This window comes from Pan troglodytes, chromosome 21, assembly GCF_028858775.2.
Source record: "Pan troglodytes isolate AG18354 chromosome 21, NHGRI_mPanTro3-v2.0_pri, whole genome shotgun sequence".
In the NCBI taxonomy this organism is placed as follows: domain Eukaryota; kingdom Metazoa; phylum Chordata; class Mammalia; order Primates; family Hominidae; genus Pan; species Pan troglodytes.
In genome coordinates this window covers 54,637,414-54,657,363 of record NC_072419.2, presented here as the reverse complement: position 1 = coordinate 54,657,363, position 19,950 = coordinate 54,637,414, and the positions used below count along the sequence as shown (strand labels likewise).

Genomic DNA, 19,950 nt, shown 5'->3' with positions numbered 1-19,950 from the left:
TTAGCTTTTAAACTAAACGAGCATCTTTTCATGGTATATTTAGTGCCATGTTTTTTGGCATTTTTGTGCTTTTTTTGGGGTGATTTTGCTTTTTAAAATGGCCCCCAAGAGTAGTGCTGGAGTGCCGTCTGGTGTTCCAAAGGGTGGGAAGGCTGGGGTGGGAGAAACGTGGGTTGGATAAACTTGGCTCAGTCATGGGTTGTAGCACTGTTGGCCGTGAGTTCAATGCTAATGAAACAACATCTATTAAATAAAGTGCCTTTAAACAGAAACACACATAAAACAAGGTTATGTATTGATCAGTAGATGAAAATATTGTGACCACAGGCTCATGGGGACCTAACCCTGAAGGAGCAATGGCTTAGTATTTGCCAATTCAGTGTTTGCGTGACTTTATAGAACATATCTACCATGAGTAACAAGAATAGGTTGTACCGAACTGGGGTAGAGAAAGAGAATTTGTCTGCATTTTGCTACTGCAGAGCCTGGATATTTGCATGAGGGGGCAGGGAGCCTGAGGGTTGCCACTGCTTGTTGTCAGCAGGGCCAAGGGGAGGGTGAGCTCTTCGGTGGGGGTCTTGTGGGAAGGTGGGACTCCAGGGTGCACTTGGCTGTGATGTGCTGGTGGCATAGCCATCTGTCCTTGTCTGTAATGACTCCTCAGTGCCAGGGACCTAATGACCATTCATTTAATCAAGAGGTGGTTGGAAGAGGTGGCTGTGGTTCCCTCATCCATTAGTTTCAGATAGGAGCATTGCTTAGCTAGTGGCAGCTGTGCCAAACAACACATTATACCACCAGTGTTTAAAAACCGACAGACAACCGACAAATTAGTGACAAATTGGATGAGTGATTTGTGCCACAGCTTATATCTTTCTTAGTTAAGAAGTATCTTATCAGAGTTTAGTTTGCTTAGAAAATGAAAGCAAATATATTTTAAAATTTATTTTACTATATTTGTTACTATTTTGATGATCACTGCTAAGATCCAGGCTTATGACTTTTCTCAGCTCCAAGGACCTGGTTGGAGTGTTTAGCTGGGTAAGGCAGACCGAGTTCTTAGGCAGGGATCCCAGAGCACTGGTGTCGCAGATGAAAGGGGCTGCGGCTTGGTGGAGGAAATGGTGAGATTCAGGGGCTGGCCAAGGATTAAGGCAGCGGTATTTGAGAAAGCTTGTGGCTACTCTGTAAAGCAATGGCTACTGCAGAGAGACTGACCAGGAGGTAGCCAGCACTCCAGTTTACACTTTTATATCCCAAATAACCCAAGTATCACAGCAGGGTGGTCATGAGTGTAGCCTCTGCCCAAGTTCAAACCCTGACTCTGCCTCTTGGTAGTGTAATCTCTGAGGACTGTATTTAGCCTTTCTGTGTCTCAGTCTCCCATTAAGAGAATGCATAACTGCCTCATAGCCTCATTGGGAGGATAAGAAGTTAATACCAGTAAAAGAGGGGGTACCTGATAAGCCTTTGACAGCTCTGGGGTGATATCCTTCTTAGCAAACCCTGCCAGTGCTCTACCTCCAAAACAGATCAAGGATACGGCCACTTCTCACCTCCCTCACAGCTACCCTCTGGTCCAAGCCACCATCATCTCCTGCTTGGACCATTGCAGTAGACCCCGCTGGTCTCCTTCTCCAGCTCTGACCCCACAACCCCAACCTGTCCTCACACAGATCATCCATTAAAAAATAAACCAGACCATGTCCTGTCTCTGCTGAAACCCTCTAATGGCTCCCACTTCCCTCAGAGTAAAAGCTGAAGTCCTCACAGGGTCCCCTAAGGCCTGAGATGATCTATCTCCGCCCCCCACCCCCGGCCCCTGCCCTGTAGTCACCCATCACTCCTCTACCCTCAACTCCCCCTGGCCCCAGCCACACGGGGCTCCTGGCTGCTCCTCGGCCTCATCCCTCCCCTCCCCTCTCCGGACTCTGTCCTTGCTGTCCCCTCTCCCGAATCGCTCTGCCCCCAGGCCCCAGGCGGCTCCTGCACCTCCTCCCAAAATCAACAAAAGAAGGAATGGGAGCAGGCCTTCTTAGCGGAGAATACTGCTCCCATGGGGGCCAGAGCTGGCTCCCAGAGGTGAAAAGATTTTTCTGTCTTTATGTAAAAATGCAGATGTCCACACAGTGCATAAACCATTCTGCAGTAATTATGTAGTATTAAAATTCATAGGGGGGCAAGTAAGAAAAAATTGCCTATAAAGATTCCTTAGGGGGTGATTATGAAATAAAGCTTGAGAAACGCTGAATTAGAGGACAGTCTGCTGAAATCACAGGCTTCTCTCCTACACATTGCCAGGGTGTTGGGGAGACTGTGGAAGAGAAATCAAGATCCATGCAAGTGCCTAAAAGAATCACAGCCCTTCTTCCTGGCGTTTAAAAGAGGAGAAGGAATGCCTCACTGCTTTGGGGAAACCTTTTTTTTTTTAAATTTCCTGCCAACGGACAGACTTACGAAGGATGATATTTGCATTTTCCTGAAGCGTCTAATTTTCCCATTTATCATTTGTCAGAGCCCGAGGCCCTTCCTCAGCTGTATGGAATGTTTGCAAACACGTAATGATCCCTTTTACCAAAGAACGTCACAGGCTCCACATGGAAATGTGTTTGTGTTGCAGAGGCTGCTAATTTAATGCATTAATGTCACTCTGCACCATGGCGGGGTCTCAGGGCATCTCATGTCACCATGAGCGAGCTGGTCTAAGACACAGGAACCATGGAAACCATCCCGTGCCTGGTTAGTGAGTAGATGCGCAGTGGGGTGCCGTTCACTGCCTTGAGGGTGAATGTGGACTCCAGGAGCGAGGGCCAGGCCTTCTAGAGCTCCACCCACCTTGAGGTCACAGGCCTGGCCCCAGCTTGCTGGAACTTGCCCAATGGGGAGCTTTCAGGGGGGAATTTAACCAGCCTGAGGGGCAGGCAGAGGAGCCAGAGGCCAAAGGCACCCGTGGGGCTCCCAGGACGGCTGTGAATCCCCTTCCCCTCCCTCTCTCCATCAGCGCCTCTGTCCTTCCCACCTGCCCAGCCCAGGTGCTGGCCAAACACCGGCCTCATCCGAAAAGTCCAAATGGGCCCAGGACGGTGATTCCCAGACCCAGCTGATCCCGCAGGGAGCTTTGGGTCCTGCTGGTCCCCGGGTTCTGGTGACAAAAGGACATGCAGGAAGGCAAAGTCCCCTCTGGATTTTTCATCATGAGCCACCCTAGGTGCTGCGCACTGCCAGGCTGCCTGATTCCACCAAGAGAATCTCAGGAAATGAAAAATAAGGTTTTAGTTGTTAAATTTCAGGCGTCGGGGCTCTTTGAGAGACTGAAAACACCTGGAGGTTGGGTGCACAATGGAGAAGGGGCTGTGGGGATGTTTTCTCTTCCCAGTGGAATCCGTGATTATTTACCGAGCAGCCTGGAGAAGCCCAGTCTTCATGGAATGGAAAAGCTGAGCCGGGTTTTCATGCACAAACCGGAAGCCGGGTGGTGCCCTCACAGCAGAGCTCCTGACCTCCCTGCCTCGCACGTCCTGGCAGCAGGAGGGCGGCTGCCTTGGAGACAGTTTATTGTGTGACGAGGAGGGAGACAGGAGAGTACAAGGCAAAAAAACCCCAACAAATGGCTACGCCTTAAAAACTAACTTTAAAATGTCCAGTTCTGGCATTTTACCAAATCAGGCAGGTTTTTTTTGGCTTTTCCCACCATGTGACTGGGTCTGCCTTGCCCTGCCCCACCCCTGCTTGGGCAATCGTGCCCCCCGCTGAGCTCAGCAGCCTGGCGTGAGGTGAGGTGTCTGTGTGGCTGCTGTTAGCAAATCCACCATTCCGGGGATCAGCGCCTGGGAGCGGCTTCCCTGGATGGTGATGTGGCTGTTCCCTAACTGGCTTCTGGCCCAGTGACCTGTGGTGGCTGTAGGAGCCACTGCGGGGTCCGGGCAGCAGTAGTGAAGGGCTTTGCTGCTCTCTGCAGTTTCGATGTCGCCCTCATTGTCCATTTCCTCAGCCTAAGGAGACCCGGTGGCCTGGTGGACTTGGCTTCGTTCCTTCTTTCAGCTCAGGGGGACGTGCATTTTTCTCCTTTGAGTCGAATTAGCAATGAACTTCCTCTCCCCAGATGGACAGCGTGGCATCGTCAGGGCCCAGCTGCAGCTTTCCGGGCCAATGGGTCTTCGTGCATTGTCTGATTTTGTTCTGACAAACACACGAGGCCGTGCGGTCATTATTCCCACTTTACAGATGAGGAAACACAAGGTAAGGAACTCGCCCGAGGTCACAGGGACGGCTGGATGTAAAACAGACTCCTGCGTGTACAGATATAGAGATTGATAAGAAGAGAATTTCAAATCTCAGCCAAAGCGAAGGTCAAGTCACTGCTCTTGGGGACGTTCCCTTCACACCCCAGAACGTTCCAACGTGGCCAGTGAAGACATTGTGTCCCCCTAACCCTGGGGAAGAAGAGGACGGGGCTTAATGAAAAGTAGAAAGTTTCCTCTTTCCCACTGTTGGAGATGCCGGCGTCCCCACATCACCGTCGGCGCTGCATCTGGTCCACTTCTGGGACCCATTTGGGTCCCTGGGCCGGGGCTTCCTGTGGATGAGCCGGGATCACACAGCGATGTGGGGTTGCTCAGGGCGCCCCGTTCACTCCAGAGTGACCCCTGACCCAAAGCCAGTGCTGGGAGTTTGCCGCAACTGAAACCAGGGCAGGTCTGAATCAGACCCTGCAGAACAATGAGGCCTTTTGTGCAAATGAGGCGGGGGAGGGGCCGGGGGAGACCAGGAGCTTCCTGACGGGGTCCGCAGCACAGGTCACAGCGAGTGAATTCACGGGGTGACCCTCGAAGGTCAGGTCACAGCCGAGCAGCACAGGCGCTGAGCTAAGTGTCCACAAAGGAGACGAACAAAGCGGCCGCTGTGGGAACAGAGTCAGTGTCGGTCAAGGCTGAGTCCAGGAGCTCGGTTCCGCCGGGCGGCGACGGGGGCTTTGTGCTCGGTCCCCCCACAGTCAAGAGCGTCCTCAGCATTCCCTGGACATGGGTTCGTCGGTTCCCTCGTGTTTTTCTAAGAGGAAGTTTGGTGCCTCTGACCCCTCACCCTGACTGCTTTGCTGCTCCAGAGTCCCCCACATGGTCACCTGTCCCAAGTGGACGAGCTTCAGTCACTCCAGGATGATCGTGATTGTTGCCAAACCCTTGTCATGCCCATGCTGTTTTCTAGCGTTTTCTTTTAAACTAAACCAGCTCACATTTTTACTCATGGTAAAAGTAAAAAATGTGTTACCTACTTTATGGTGTCACCTACTTTAACATCCTCTGTCGCCATAATGAAATCACAGGTTTGATTAATAAGTTGGAATTTTTTTTCTAATACACATTAAAGTGAATAACTATTGAAATAAAAAATGTACTCCCCCTACTTATTGGTATACAAGTTCACTAGCTTGTGCAGAGGCTCCAAATACATGCAATTTCATGAACCAGAGGTTTGCTTTTCTCCCACATGACAGCCTTGGCATCGGGGGGATTGTGGGGGCTGGGGGGCGGGGGCGAGGGGCGAGCTAGTTGGGCGGCTCCCGGGGCTGATCCTCGACCTGCCCATCTTGGGCTCTGTCATTGACGGAGGCTTTTCTTGTCCACCTGGTCCAAGGAGGTGCAAGTCACATCAGGCAGGAGGGAAGAGGAAAAGGGCAAGTGGGGCGTACTCATGCATTTAAGGGTACACTGGGAAGGTACACACCAGCTGCAAGGCAGGATGGGAAATTCAGTTCCGGTCCGGGCAACTAAACTTTGGGATTTCTAATGTTAAATGAAGGGGATGAGGGGTATCAAGGGTCAGCCCGCAGCCTCTGCCCCCTCTATGTGCTCCTGGAAGTCATCTACTCTCCTACCAGGGGATCCCACCAGGCATCCCACATTTTCTGAAAATTAGCTGATTAGGAGAGCATCCTTTCTGCACTACTGTCTGGGGTGGGTGGGGGGGGTTGGTTAGGAACCAGCAGTTCCCTAAGTCATGGTACCGGACCTCCCCCATCTTGGGAGAGCAAAGGCTGTCTACTGTGTCCACCAACCCTGATGCACACCCACACAGCTTTCCTGCTGCCTGTGCTGAGCCAGGCACTGTGCTTGAGATGTGCACGGTATTTGACATGGAGTCAGGGTGGGTGGTACCCAGACTCCCAAGTCACTCCGTGGTGAGACAGACTCACAGGGCTCCAAGGACAAGTCAAAATAATTTGGCCTGGCCTCTTTGTTTTAGAGGTTGGCCAACTGGTGTCAAAAGCTGGAGAGGGACTCGTTCAAGGGCATGGGGTTCTAGGTGATGGAGCCAAGAGCCACCTGGGTCCCTGGGCTCTTTCCAGTGAACACCACCATGGCCTCACTGGTCCTGAATGATCCCTTTTTAAATTAAAGAGATATATGGTCACCAAATCAAACACCGTTGAATCTTTCTGTTCCCTGCCCATCTTTTCCCAGAGACATCCACAAGTAAAGACACTTTACTGTTTGTGCAAGTTTCTTCCAAATCTTGTAAGAGCAAGTGTGTCACGGGGATTCAAGTTGCTCTGTGATCTCTCAATGCCGGCCCCCAGAGGAGGGATTAGCTCTCTTCCTCCACTTGCCACCATAACTCACAGCCTCCTGCATGGCTAAATTACCATTTTCAATGACATCATCATAATCAGCATTCATGTCATGTGGCCAAGTAGATGTTATTTACAGCAGAGCCAAGTATGGCAATATGGTTGCATTTTCTTTCTTATACTACTTTTGATTTCTCTTGAATTAATAATTTCCTTGTTCTTTTCACTGCAAAATTTGCTTACAAATATTTAGTTCTTACCAAATCCTCCATCATTTCATCTGCTCCCATATTTTACAAGCTGTTTTGAACACAACCCATTATAAGAAGTATATTTTACAACAAGGCCTGGCGCGCGCGTGCACACACACACACACACACACACTCAATATAAAACTAAAATTTTGCAGAATATTCTTACCTCACTATAAGTAATGCCCTTTGATATTTTCTACTGAGTTCTGTTATTTCACATTTTAAAATGCTGGTCAAGACTCACTGAATGGAATTCAGGCTCCATTATAGAGGCTTAACCTGCAGTTTGAGAATTGAGAAGCTTGGGCTTATCCCCCAAGGCCCAGCTTCTCCTGTAGTCAGTCTCACCCTGGGCTCTATTGACTGCAGCCTCTGTCCATAGTTCAAGTCTGTCATGGGTGGGCTCTCAGGTGATGGATGCAGGGGCAAAGGGAAAGCCTTCTGAAGGCTTCCGTCTTTAACTCTGTGGCTGCTTTAAACTGACAATAAACAGATTACCCGGAGGAAAGGCATACACATGTATTACCATGCACATATGCCTAAGAGCCACACAAAACATGAGACTCATGGAGAAGCCAGATGGATGAAGTCTTTATAGCTTGTAGGAGTGGAGGCTTGAGGCTTTTGGGGGAGGTGGTGACAAGTTAGAAAGGAAAGGGGAGGAACTGAATGGTAAACAAAGGTTGCCTTGTTATTCAGATAAAGTCTCTAGAAGAATGGACAACAGCCTTTCTGAGTGCAGTGAGGACTTCCAATCTCCTCTCAGGTGACCAGTCTTTCCCGGCTGTTTGAAGAGATTCCTAGGGAGGAGGTCATGCCAGTCACATTTCTTTTGGAAGTACATCCCTCAGGCAGATAAGGGAATCCCAGAGAGATCCCCTGGCCAAAGATCATGCTTTGGAAGTGAAGGAGAGACAGGAGAAGGTCAGAGAGACATGTGAGTTCTGAGGCCCTCTTCTGAGGTCTTTCAATATCCTTTGTTCAAAGCACTCAGGTTTGAACATTATCTTGGGGTATTGTTTTCTGAGTCCTGACACTGAGCAACTCTCATCTGCAGACTTCTCTTTGCTCCTTTCCTGGGATGCTGAACTTTTTCATGAAACCTGTGTTTTCTGTCTTCATTAAATTTCTGCTTTCCCAAACTAGTTTTTTTTTTAATTAAAGAAAACATCATTGAGTAACTTCTAAATTACTTCTTTTTAATTGAGGAAAACAAAATTTTGAGTGACTCTCCAGCCTCTTCTTTTTCTTCATCATTTCTCTAGTAACAATAAAAAAGGTGGGAAGAAAAAATTACAATAGGAAGGAGGCAGGAGAGCAAGTATGAGAACTGATTTGCACATGGTTTCAGTTCTGCATGAGGCTGGTGAAACCCAGATGAAAAGCCAGACATCCAGCTACATACATTCCTGGAGATACCCAGATGATGGAATGCAATGTTCACTGTGGCTCTGTCAGAGCATCTCACCCTGGCTCTACGGACAGTCTGGGCAGGATACAACTGTGTGAGGACTTTCCTGTGTATCCTATGGGTACCTCCTTTCCTAGTTGTGACAATTGCAAACGTATCCAGACATTGCCAAGTGTCCTCTGGGGGGCAAAGTTGCCCCAGCTGGGAGCCACTGCTCTGCAGGTTTGGACACTGTGCCTGCAATTCCATGCAGCATCACGGGCTATTGATCATGTGTCAGACGGAGCTTAAATTGGTCGATCGCATCCTCAAGTAGCCACTCCAGAGCGTGATTATCTGACACCTGTAATTTACCATCCTGGTTACATGAGGGGCAAACGTGGAATTATGCACATCAGTGGGCCCAGGGCCTGTTTTCCATGGACTCAGTGTTCCCGCTGAGCGTGGCCTCGGTTTCCCCGAGTTATTAAAGACATTGACGCCTCAGAACTGACTCTGCCTCCACTTAATCAGCTCACCAGAAAATTACAATAAAAATCATCTGCCACTTATGAAATTGCCGTTAAAATGGACTATTTCCTGCCACTTGGGGACAGGCTGCTGTTTCTCTTTCAGCATCGGTATCTGAGATGCTGTCTCTGGGAAACAGCGATCATAGATGCTGTTGAGACACTCCATTGGCCACGGTGTGTCCCTGGATTGAAACCAAAATCACAACAATGAGTCTGAAACGTACTGAGGAATCGGTTCCAAACATGGCAAGAGCAATTTCAAACAGTGCTGCGAGGGCCCTTTGGGGTCAGGACAGGCGCTGATCAGCTGAGAGCACAGGCCCTGTGCCGCCACGGCTCCTCCAAGCCAGCACTGCTCACTCCGTCCGTGAAATCCCAGCCAGGAAGGCCAATATATCTGTGCCAGTGCCTGAAATGTCAGTATCACAAAGCCAGCAGGAGGGGTGACCCGGTGGAGCTCAGCAAAGATGACATAAAACAGGCCACAAAGCTGGTGAGCCAGGGTGCAGGAGGATTTGTCTGTTTTCTCCTGAGAACGGCTGCTTAGCTCACTCCACACAGCGTTTCCATGCTTCATCTGTTAGCCCTGGAACGGGTGCCCTGGGAGCCACGGACCTTGGCAAGCTCCACTGTAGGGGAACCTCATGCTGACAGCTCACTCTTGTGGATTAATCCTGACTGTTTGCTGTATCTGGAGCCACCCCCAAGAACCTGATCATACAGCACACAGGAGGGGCTGTGAGCGGAGATGAAATCTGGGCATTGTCTTGGTTGTTATTAATTTAATTGTCATTCTGTCTGAGCAGTTTCATTTTCGGAGAGTAATTTGATCGCCCTTTTAGAACCTTGATCATCTCAGTGTCATGTTCTTAGAGGGAGGCATCCCTGGAAGAGGTGCCCACTGTGGTGTTCTTTTAATTAAATTCATCTGTTCCTGCAATAATGTGGATGAAACACCTGCCCTGCAAGCAAAATACGCACTTGTTCCTACTCCCGGGACCCAGAGTGGGGTGGAGCTGACCACAGCGTGTGCGTTAGACGCCACTCTTCAGGCAGGTTCACTCCTGAGTCTGCACTCCGGGGACTTCCGCTGTTTCCCATCGTTGTGCTCACACCCACGCGGTTAGCAAGTGTGCATCGGGAGACAGATTTCGCAGGTGCTGAGCTGCTGGGTGGGTGAGCCGGGAGCTGGTGGAGAGAACGCAAAGGCCGGATGTCCTTTGGTTCTTATCTGGAAGATTTGAGGTTGCAAGAAGAGAACTTTCCTTCTCTGCAGTCAGGCAGAGCTCAAGGCAGGTCTCAGCCTTGTAAGGTCAGCTTTTCAGCCCTGTCTGCCCACTTCTGCTCATGGAAGTCATGTTAGGACGCCTGTTTGTGTCCACGGATGAACGGCTTCCCCTGCCCCCCAGCCTCATGAGTGGCAGCTGACGCTTTCCCGTCCCCGGGTGAACCTCGCTTCCATTTCTCACAGTGCTGAACCAGGAGCAGGGGGAAGCTGTGATCCATGATCTCCCACAAATCCCAACAGACATGTTCTATAGTTTAAAGTGGTTATACGAGTTCTTATTTTTGGATATTATTTGTATGTGATCAATTTACATGGTGCTTATTGGGTGTTTGTGTTTTTTATAATGTCGGTTTGTGAGATCTGGGAGAAGAAGGGTTTTTATGAGGAAGATCTTTGGGGAGACAGAAACCTTGATGCGGGGAGCTGTGAGCGCTCCACTCAGGGCAGGGAGCACATTCAGGACGGGCTGGGCAGAGCCTCGGAGGCTCCTGGCTGCCCCTCTCTGGGTGTGGGGCCTGTGGGGCGACTCCATTCAGGAAGGATCTGTCTACTTGATGCAGGAACAAGCCCAGTAAAGCCTGCACTGCAGCTGAAGGAACGATCTGTTTGTTCTCTAAGAGGCCCCTGCAGGTGGGAGATGTCTTAAATAACCACCCGCAGGCAGAGAGTAAAGGACTCAGTGAAGAAAGAAACTGGAGCTTAGTCCTTTGAGGGCAGAAACGCATCCCCCACACCCGCCGTGAGCTGAGCATGGCCACGCCTGGGCTTTGTGGGAGCCTGGCCAGGCCCAGCTCCTGCCCTTTGCTGAACAGGGAGTAAGGGGAAGTTAGATAGCTGCAGGGACGTCCTTGGCCTGACTGGTCCAGCCACCTCACTAGCACGTGGGGCAGATGAAGCTCAGGGAAGCCAAGGGACTTTTCCCGGATCCCCAGGGAATAGGACCTGAGGTCCCAGCTCCTGACTCCAAAATCAGTGCTCTCTCTATGGCCTGAGGTTGCTCAGCACCTGCCAGGCCTGCGCGGAGCACTTCAGAATCATTAGCCCATTTAACCCCGACTGCCACAAACACATGAGGTTGGGATTGTACCCCTTCTACACATGAGGAACCGAGGCTCAGAAAGGCAGGTAGGAGGAGGAATGAGACCCAAACCCAGCACCATGACTCCAAAGAGCCCTTAACTTCTATATGCTCATCAGATAAATATTCTACCCTGTGACAATTAGTATTTTCTCAGATTCAAAGAAAAAAAAAAAAACAAAATAACTGTTAATTGTTGGGGACATGATTCTCTAATTAGACTTTCAAGGAAATTCCCAGAATTTTGCGGGTTAACAGTGATGCTACTCATTATTATTGGCTTCTGTCCCTCCTACCTGGCCCTGCTCTAAGCACTTTTCTGGCCTTCAGTTGTTGAAACATCATCACAGACTTATAAGATATGATTTGATGCGACATCATTGCCCCTGTGTTAAGGGTATGGAAACTAAGCTGGGAGAGCAGAAATTGCTTGCTCTAAAACCCCGAACCCATGATTCCGTTTCCTTGGAAATATGCTCAGGTTGGGGATTTGGAAACCTGTGGGAGGTTGTGTTATTGAGGGTCATTGTTCTCATTCTCCAGCTTCCTTCCCTAGATCTGTGTTCTCTGTCCGTGACTCTGTAGTTTGTGCACCTAGAGGTGGAGTCTGTTTTCTTGTCCTGTTGATATTGGGTTTGGTTGTGTTACTTGCTTTGAACAATGGGACGTTAGCAGGTGTGATGTGGGAAAGGGGTGCCATGTGCTAGCACAGCTGGTCTTGCCTGCTTGTTCTCCTGCCTTCCATCATGAAAGAAATAGGCCTCTGATTGTCACTGGCTCAAGGAAGATGGGAGAACCTTGGTTCAGCAGACCTGGACCCAGCTCTCAGCTTGCAGCCAAGAAAAGCCAGGCCTGGCTCAGATGGGATGAACCCCAGTAGACCTGTGGACATGAGAATGAGAAATAAATATCATTGTTTGCAACTGAGTTTGGGGTGGTTTGTTACACAGCGTTGTTGTGAGAGTAGCTGACTGATACAAAACTAGAGACCCAACATGCTGCAGCGCTCACAAGCACCTGAATGCACCTGCCCTCAGGGCCATCTTCTCCCGACACACCGTGCTTTCCATTGCCCTCAGGGCATCTTCTTGTCAGATGATGGGTCCCTGCCCACCGCATCATGTTGACCCCTGTTCCCAAGGGGCAGGCCCAAGCTCTTCTGGTCTAGTTCAATGGAGCAGTACCTCTGTGCATCGGAGGAGCTTTTGCTTGTTTGTTTTGTTTTTCTCTAATCAGACATGCAAGGGTATATTTAGCTCTTCTAATGCAGAGAAAGCCTGTTTGGCTACCATTATGTCAGTTTCTTTTCTACTTTTGCAAACTTTCTTTCACTAAACATTCATCAAACCTAGAGCTGGCCTTTTCCTGGTGACAAGAAAATAGCAGGGGTGTTTGTGTCCTCTTTCGATTACGCTGACATTTCTGTCCATCCTGACATCTTCACTGGAGAGAATCCAACTGTGCCCCCTCCTGATGACTGTTCCTGTTGGGAAGTTTCTTACTAAATAACCATCAGCATCATTATCATTGTGCATCTTTGGGACAGGAAGAAGGGAGGGCAAAGTTCTGTCCCAGACTATTAGGAGTCAAGAGGGAAGGAGACGGGAGCTGCTGACCTCTGACGGCTTCTCCAGGGGGCTCTGGCTGGGCTGCTCAGCTGTGTTGTCTCACAGCATATGCTTCACAGCTCCCTAGTACCTCAGTATCATTCTTACCATAGGACAGAAGACGATGGCAAAGCTCAGAGAGGTTGTGTAACTAGCCTGAGGTCACACAACTACAGAATTTCCATATGGAAGAAACTTTTGGCAATTACCTGGAAGGGGCTTCTGGGGGGCTGTGTGCTGCTGCTTTTGCAGAGCAACGTCACTGTGTATTTGTGGTGGATGTGGAGGTGAGATGAAAATGAACAGACGGTTACAACCATTCCAAGCCACCTCTTGACATCACCAGTGATAATAAGTGGTCATCAGCTCTCATGTCAGGACCCAGGGGCACAGGCCTGGGGAGGCTGCTGAGAGACGCCACCATGCCTCAGCTGTTCGGTGTTCTCATGATCCCTGGTGGGTGTCGGCTCATCCAAGCAGGTGCTCACTCATCCATTCTCTCCCTCACTTCCTCATTCTCTCTCCCACTCTCCCGCTCACTTGCGCTCACCTGCCACGTCTTCCAGGTAAAGGCGTCTGAATGGGGCCATTCACGGGTTGACTGCTCCTCTCCCACCTTTTCCGTTCTCATTGTCTCCACACCAGACCCCACAACCACAGGGCCTCCAAAGACTCACTTTGCTTCAACTGCTCTCCCCTGCCCTGGGTTTGACTTAAGCAACACCTTTGCTTGACCAAGCATGAAGGTTGCTGAGACAGAAAGAAAGTCTTCATGTCTTGGTAATCCCCCTGGCCTAGGGCTGCCCATTGGCCTGTGTGTTATCCTTCGAGAACCATCTGAGGAGTGATGAGGCCTATCCTAGGAGAAAGAAGACAATTGTTGGGATGGCAGGATGACCCTGTGGGTATTTCTTTACTGCTAACTTGAAAGCATCCTCAATGCCTCAGTGCCCAGTTCTGTATATTTCTTCAATCAGAAGTTCAGTAATGGGGGAACAGAAAGTAAGCAGGAAATAGAAGAAACCAGACTAATTGATCTGATGAGGAGAAAGGGAAGGCAGGTGTAAAGATAGTTGCTGTAAAAGTTGTTGATATCTGTTGTGAAAACGTCTGAAAGAATCATATTCTCTATGGCCACTGTAGCTCAGTAAGATCAAGCCGCAGTTTGAATACTGTTAGAATAAGCTATATATAAAAACACATTTTTTGCCTACTGAGGCAGTGGGGCACTTATATAGTCATTTCATTAGTGCCTTGTTTTAAGTAAATATGTTAGAACTTAGGGAGGAGTAAGGACTAGCCTCAGGTTCAAGAAAGATAGGATCATCTTCTCCCAGATCTGTAGCAGGTGTGGAAAGCTCTTTGTTCTGGACTTAGAGATGTGAAGATGAGGGTGAGAGCCTAGAGCTGCCATTGACCATCTTGCTGCAGAGCAAGAGAGTGGCCCAAGAATGGAGCCCAAACCTGAGCAATCAGAGCCAATGATGGAGAGAGCATGGGTCCTGAGAATGTCATTTGACACCTGGATCTACCCATGCCTGCAACCCACACTGCCCCCAGAGTTCTCTGCTAACAGAATCAACACATTTAATTAGAAAACTTCTTTTAAAAAGCTGGGTTGAATTGGCTTCCTGTTATTTGTAATCTAAAACTCCAGACTCATACTCACCTAAAATTTCAGGAGTCATTGATTAAAAAGCAACATCATGTCCAGTTAAAATGGTTTGTCCACCAGGTTCCATAACAAGGCTCCTAAGGACTGTGAAGTCAGATAGAGCTTTTCCTTCCAGAAAATGGCATTGTGGTGACAATGGTGCAGTTGACCCCTTAGATATAGAGCCAGAGCCAGAGTCATTTTTTTTTTTTTTGAGACAGAGTCTCACTCTGTTGCCAGGCTGGAGTGCAGCAGCGCAATCTAGGCTCACTGCAACCTCTGCCTCCTGGGTTCAAGCGATTCTCCTGCCTCAGCCTCCTGAGCAGCTGGGATTACAGGCACGTGCCACCACGCCCAGCTAACTTGTATCTTTAGTAGAGATGGGTTTTCACCATGTTGGCCAGGATGGTCTCCATCTCCTGACCTCGTGATCTGCCCGCCTTGCCTCCCAAAGTGCTGGGATTACAGGTGTTAGCCACTGCACCTGGCCACCAGAGTCACTTTTTATAAAAAGAAGAGAAACTTGTGAAAAATCATTCATGATTCCATGAAAGGAACAATTCAATATTAAACAGTAGGCCAAAAGCTTAAACTTTTATATTAAATCCAAATGAGCTTAAAACTATATGGACTGGGCCTGGCAGGGTGGCTCACATCTGTAATCCTAGCACTTTGGGAGGCCGAGGCGGGCAGATCACTTGAGCCAGGAATTCAATACCACCTTGAGCAACATGGTGAAACCTCATCTCTCCCAAAAATGCAAAAATTAGCCAGATGTGGTGGCACACGCCTGTAGTCCCAGCTACTCAGGAGGCTGAGGCAGGAGGATCTCTTGAACCCTGGAGGTGGAGGTTGCAGTGGGCTGAGATCGTGCCACTGGACTCCAGCCTGGGTGACCGTGTGAAACCCTACCTCAAAAAACAAACAAACAAACAAACAAACAAACACCTATATGAACTGATTTCTTAAGCCTAAAGAGCCTTAGTTGACCCATCAACTTTAAACTGGAGATAACTGATTTTCCACTGTTTTTCTGTCTGGTACAAAGAAACGGGAAAGTGAAGTGTCCCTCACATAATGCCCACCCAGCAACTGGCCACCTAACAACTTTGAAGTGGCCCAGTGTCTCTTCCACCCTCTCATGGCAGAGACGGAAGCACCAGAGGCTTATGTGTGCCTCAGTGGAGCTTCCATTCCCAGTGGTACTCAGGGCCTCGTGGACTTGCCCCAGAGCAGACTCTTTCATATGGAGCTAAAAAACAAGACAGAAAACTGTAGGGATGCCCTATGTTTAAGAAAGAAATTACTGCTCTACCGGCGGGATTTGATGGCGTGATGTCTCACAGAAAGTTCTCCGCTCCCAGACATGGGTCCCTCGGCTTCCTGCCTCGGAAGCGCAGCAGCAGGCATCGTGGGAAGGTGAAGAGCTTCCCTAAGGATGACCCGTCCAAGCCGGTCCACCTCACAGCCTTCCTGGGATACAAGGCTGGCATGACTCACATCGTGCGGGAAGTCGACAGGCCAGGATCCAAGGTGAACAAGAAGGAGGTGGTGGAGGCTGTGACCATTGTAGAGACACCACCCATGGTGGTTGTGGGCATTGTGGGCTACGTGGAAACCCCTCGAGGCCTCCGGACCTTCAAGACTGTCTTTGCTGAGCACATCAGTGATGAATGCAAGAGGCGTTTCTATAAGAATTGGCATAAATCTAAGAAGAAGGCCTTTACCAAGTACTGCAAGAAATGGCAGGATGAGGATGGCAAGAAGCAGCTGGAGAAGGACTTCAGCAGCATGAAGAAGTACTGCCAAGTCATCCATGTCATTGCCCACACCCAGATGCGCCTGCTTCCTCTGCGCCAGAAGAAGGCCCACCTGATGGAGATCCAGGTGAACGGAGGCACCGTGGCCAAGAAGCTGGACTGGGCCCGCGAGAGGCTCGAGCAGCAGGTACCTGTGAACCAAGTGTTTGGGCAGGATGAGATGATCGACGTCATCGGGGTGACCAAGGGCAAAGGCTACAAAGGGGTCACCAGTCGTTGGCACACCAAGAAGCTGCCCCGCAAGACCCACCGAGGCCTGTGCAAGGTGGCCTGTATTGGGGCATGGCATCCTGCTCGTGTAGCCTTCTCTGTGGCACGCGCTGGGCAGAAAGGCTACCATCACCGCACTGAGATCAACAAGAAGATCTATAAGATTGGCCAGGGCTACCTTATCAAGGACGGCAAGCTGATCAAGAACAATGCCTCCACTGACTATGACCTATCTGACAAGAGCATCAACCCTCTGGGTGGCTTTGTCCACTATGGTGAAGTGACCAATGACTTTGTCATGCTGAAAGGCTGTGTGGTGGGAACCAAGAAGCGGGTGCTCACCCTCCGCAAGTCCTTGCTGGTGCAGACGAAGCGGCGGGCTCTGGAGAAGATTGACCTTAAGTTCATTGACACCACCTCCAAGTTTGGCCATGGCCGCTTCCAGACCATGGAGGAGAAGAAAGCATTCATGGGACCACTCAAGAAAGACTGAATTGCAAAGGAAGAAGGAGCTTAATGCCAGGAACAGATTTTGCAGTTGGTGGGGTCTCAATAAAAGTTATTTTCCACTGACAAAAAAAAAAAAAAAAAAAAAAAAAGAAAGAAATTACTTTGCATCAAATTATTTAGTGTTTCCCATGGTTCGGTGGTTCTTTGTGCTAAAAGGTCAGACCCAGCAGGGGCCCTGTGCCTTGGTCTGGATTTGTACTTGAAAGAGGAGGTGCTGGAGTGGCCGGGCACGGTGGCTCACGCCTGTAATCCCAGCACTTTGGGAGGCTGAGATGGGCAGATCACAAGGTCAAGAGATTGAGGCCATCCTGGCTAACACGGTGAAACGCTGTTTCAACTAAAAATACAAAAAAATTAGCCGGTGTGGTGGTGGGCACCTGTAGTCCCAGCTACTTGGGAGGCTGAGGCAGGAGAATGGCATGAACCTGGGAGGCGGAGCTTGCAGTGAGCCAAGATGGCGCCCCTGCACTCCAGCCTGGGAGGTGGAGCTTGCAGTGAGCCTAGATCGCGCCACTGCACTCCAGCCTGGGCGACAGAGGGAGACTCCGTCTCAAAAAAACAAAAAACAACAACAAAAAAACAAGAGGTGCTGGTGGGGTCACTGGGAGCCCGTGCTCACTCCTGGTGGAGACCCACAGTGCCTCGGTGCAACTGCAGCCTAGTGGGTTCAACAACATCCTTCATACCCACCTTAACCTCAGCAAATAGAACTGTGAGAAAGCATTAGGATTTGGTTTCAAACTTAAAGTTAGGTTTTCTTTCTTCCTGTTTATAAAGTGAAATTAGGGCAACAAAGTGAGACCCTGTCTCTATAAAAAAAAATTTAAAAACTAGTGGGGTGTGGTGGGGTGCGCCTGTAGTTCCAGTTACTCAGGAGGCTGAGGTGGGAGGATCACTTGAGCCCAGGATTTTGAGGCTGCAGTGAACTACGATTGCGCCACTGTAACGTAGCCTGAGTAACAGAGTGAGACCTTGTCTCAAAAAATACATTAAATTAATAAATAAACTGAAATTATAATGAGAGTGATTCAAATCTTTTGAAACTAAGGAAGTTCATGGCAGTGTTATTTATAATAACCAAAAAAAAAAAAAAAAAAAAAAACTTATCATCCAGCAATAGAGGACTACTGAAGGCAATTATCATATATCTATGTGATGGAATATTCTGAAGAGATTAAAATTTCTGTTTTGAAGCCTGCTTTATGACATAAAGAAATGTAAGCAACCAGCCTGACCAACATGGCGAAATTCCGTCTCTACTAGAAATACAAAAAATTAGCCGGGCGCCTATAATCCTGGCTACTCAGGGAGGCTGAGACAGGAATTGCTTGAACCTTGGAGATGGAGGCTGCAGTGAGCTGAGATCGCGCCATTGCACTCCAGCCTGGGCAATAAGAGCGAAACTCTGAAAAAAAAAAAAGAAAGAAAAGAAAAATGAATAAATGTAGGTGATGTAATTCGATGTCAACTCAAGGCAGATTCTGAAGAGTACACGTTCAAACTAAATCCCAGTTTCATAAACCAAGTAGTTTTTTATTTTTATTTATTTTTATTTATTTTTGAGATGGAGTCTCACTCTGTCGCCCAGGCTGGAGTGCAGTGGCACGATCTCAGCTCACTGCAAGCTCCGTCTCTCGGGTTCACGCCATTCTCCTGCCTCAGCCTCCCGAGCAGCTGGGACTATGGGCGCCTGCTACCATGCCCGGCTAATTTTTTGTATTTTTAGCAAGAGATGGGGTTTCACCGTGTTAGCCAGGATGGTCTCGATCTCCTGACCTCATGATCCGCCCGCCTCAGCCTCCCAAAGTGCTGGGATTACAGGCGTGAGCCACCGCGCCCGGCCATAAACCAAGTAGAGTTCTTACATGTGCATTAAAAATGCTGGACGAAGTCGAATTTTATTTTTTGTCTATATTCTAGGAATAGTTTATAAACTTTCTATTACCTTTTACATCAGAAAATAAATAAACAGCCTTAAGAATAAAACTATAATAAAAGTATAGAGCAGCCTTGAGGTATGACGTGTAACTGTCTTACCATCTGGGACATTTTTAAGCTTCACAAACTCTCCCTTCTTCGTTGGGATGACCCAGGGCAGGGACCCTGTCTCCTCTCAGTCTTGGTGGCGCCAGGAACACATCAGGGCTCAATAAATAATTGATAACAACAAAGACCCCCAAAGGAGTCCCTTCACTTCGGGTGGCCTGCTGAACTCCTCAAGGCTTTCTCTTAAGTGCCTTTCATTTGTTTTGAATTTTTTTCAACTTAAATGGTTGAAAATCAAAGCCAGGAGAGAGCTGTTGGCTTGTGGAGAGCTGGAAAAGAGAAAAATAAAGAGTGAGTACAGTCCCTGCGGGGCCACAGCGTGGGGCCTGGACCTGGGCACCTGCAGCTTCTGAAAGTCCGTTCTCGGGAGACGGAAGGAGAGGCTTTCATTCACATCCTAAAGCGAGGTGAAACCACTTTCTGGTTCCTTTTTTGAAAACGGGTGTTTTTGTACCCAGATGGGCTCTGAGGCATATGATCTAAAAGTCAAAAAAGATTGGATGGTGCATGAAAAAACACTGAAAATCCTTAGTATAACATAAGAAAGGTGGACTTGGAGATTAGAGAGAACGGTCCCTGCATCGGAGTCACTTGCTAACAGGTGTGTACTGAGTACCCACCCCTGCCAGGCACTGCTCTGAGTGCCGGGACAGAGCAGGGAACAAAACACTCCCCCGCCTTCCCGCCCCCGCCCCCGCCCCTGCCCCCGCCCCCGCCCCCGCCCCACCTCACGAGTTACTTTCGAGTCTGGAGGACAAGCAGTAGCCACTGAACCTGCAACTGCATGATGTGCGGGAGGTGGGGGCTGTTCTAAAGGACGATAGAGGTGAAGGGCAAGGCCGTGTCAGGGGTCAGGAGGCCTCTCTGAGGAGGTGAGCGAGCCCTGGGAAGAGCACCCCAAGCAGAGGCACAGCAGGTGCACAGGCCCCGGGGCAGGAGAGACCTTGGTGATCCTGGGTGAGGAACAGCAGGGAGGTGGAGCCACGTGACCG

The 19,950-nt window shown here is 49.2% G+C and overlaps 1 protein-coding gene and 1 long non-coding RNA gene across 4 annotated transcripts; one reads left to right on the top strand and one right to left on the bottom strand.

Annotated features, from left to right (window-relative positions):
* Positions 1-7,400: 7,400 nt before the first annotated feature.
* On the bottom strand, positions 7,401-19,937 carry LOC104003605 (uncharacterized). Of its 3 annotated transcripts, none has more exons than XR_010154268.1 (4): positions 18,950-19,659; positions 13,269-13,577; positions 11,834-11,993; positions 7,401-9,976 (listed from the first exon to the last, which is right to left on the bottom strand). It is a non-coding gene; the product is annotated as an uncharacterized LOC104003605 (long non-coding RNA). The 3 variants fall into 3 exon arrangements; XR_001712275.3 differs by lacking the exon at positions 7,401-9,976 and adding an exon at positions 19,698-19,937 and having other exon boundaries at positions 11,305-11,993; positions 18,950-19,227; XR_010154269.1 differs by lacking the exons at positions 7,401-9,976; positions 18,950-19,659 and adding an exon at positions 14,388-14,544 and having other exon boundaries at positions 11,305-11,993.
* LOC107966159 (large ribosomal subunit protein uL3-like) lies at positions 15,666-17,009 on the top strand. The gene has a single exon (XM_054675021.2). The coding sequence runs from the start codon at positions 15,708-15,710 to the stop codon at positions 16,893-16,895; it is 1,188 nt and encodes a 395-aa protein (XP_054530996.1). The 5' UTR covers positions 15,666-15,707; the 3' UTR covers positions 16,896-17,009.
* Positions 19,938-19,950: the final 13 nt, after the last annotated feature.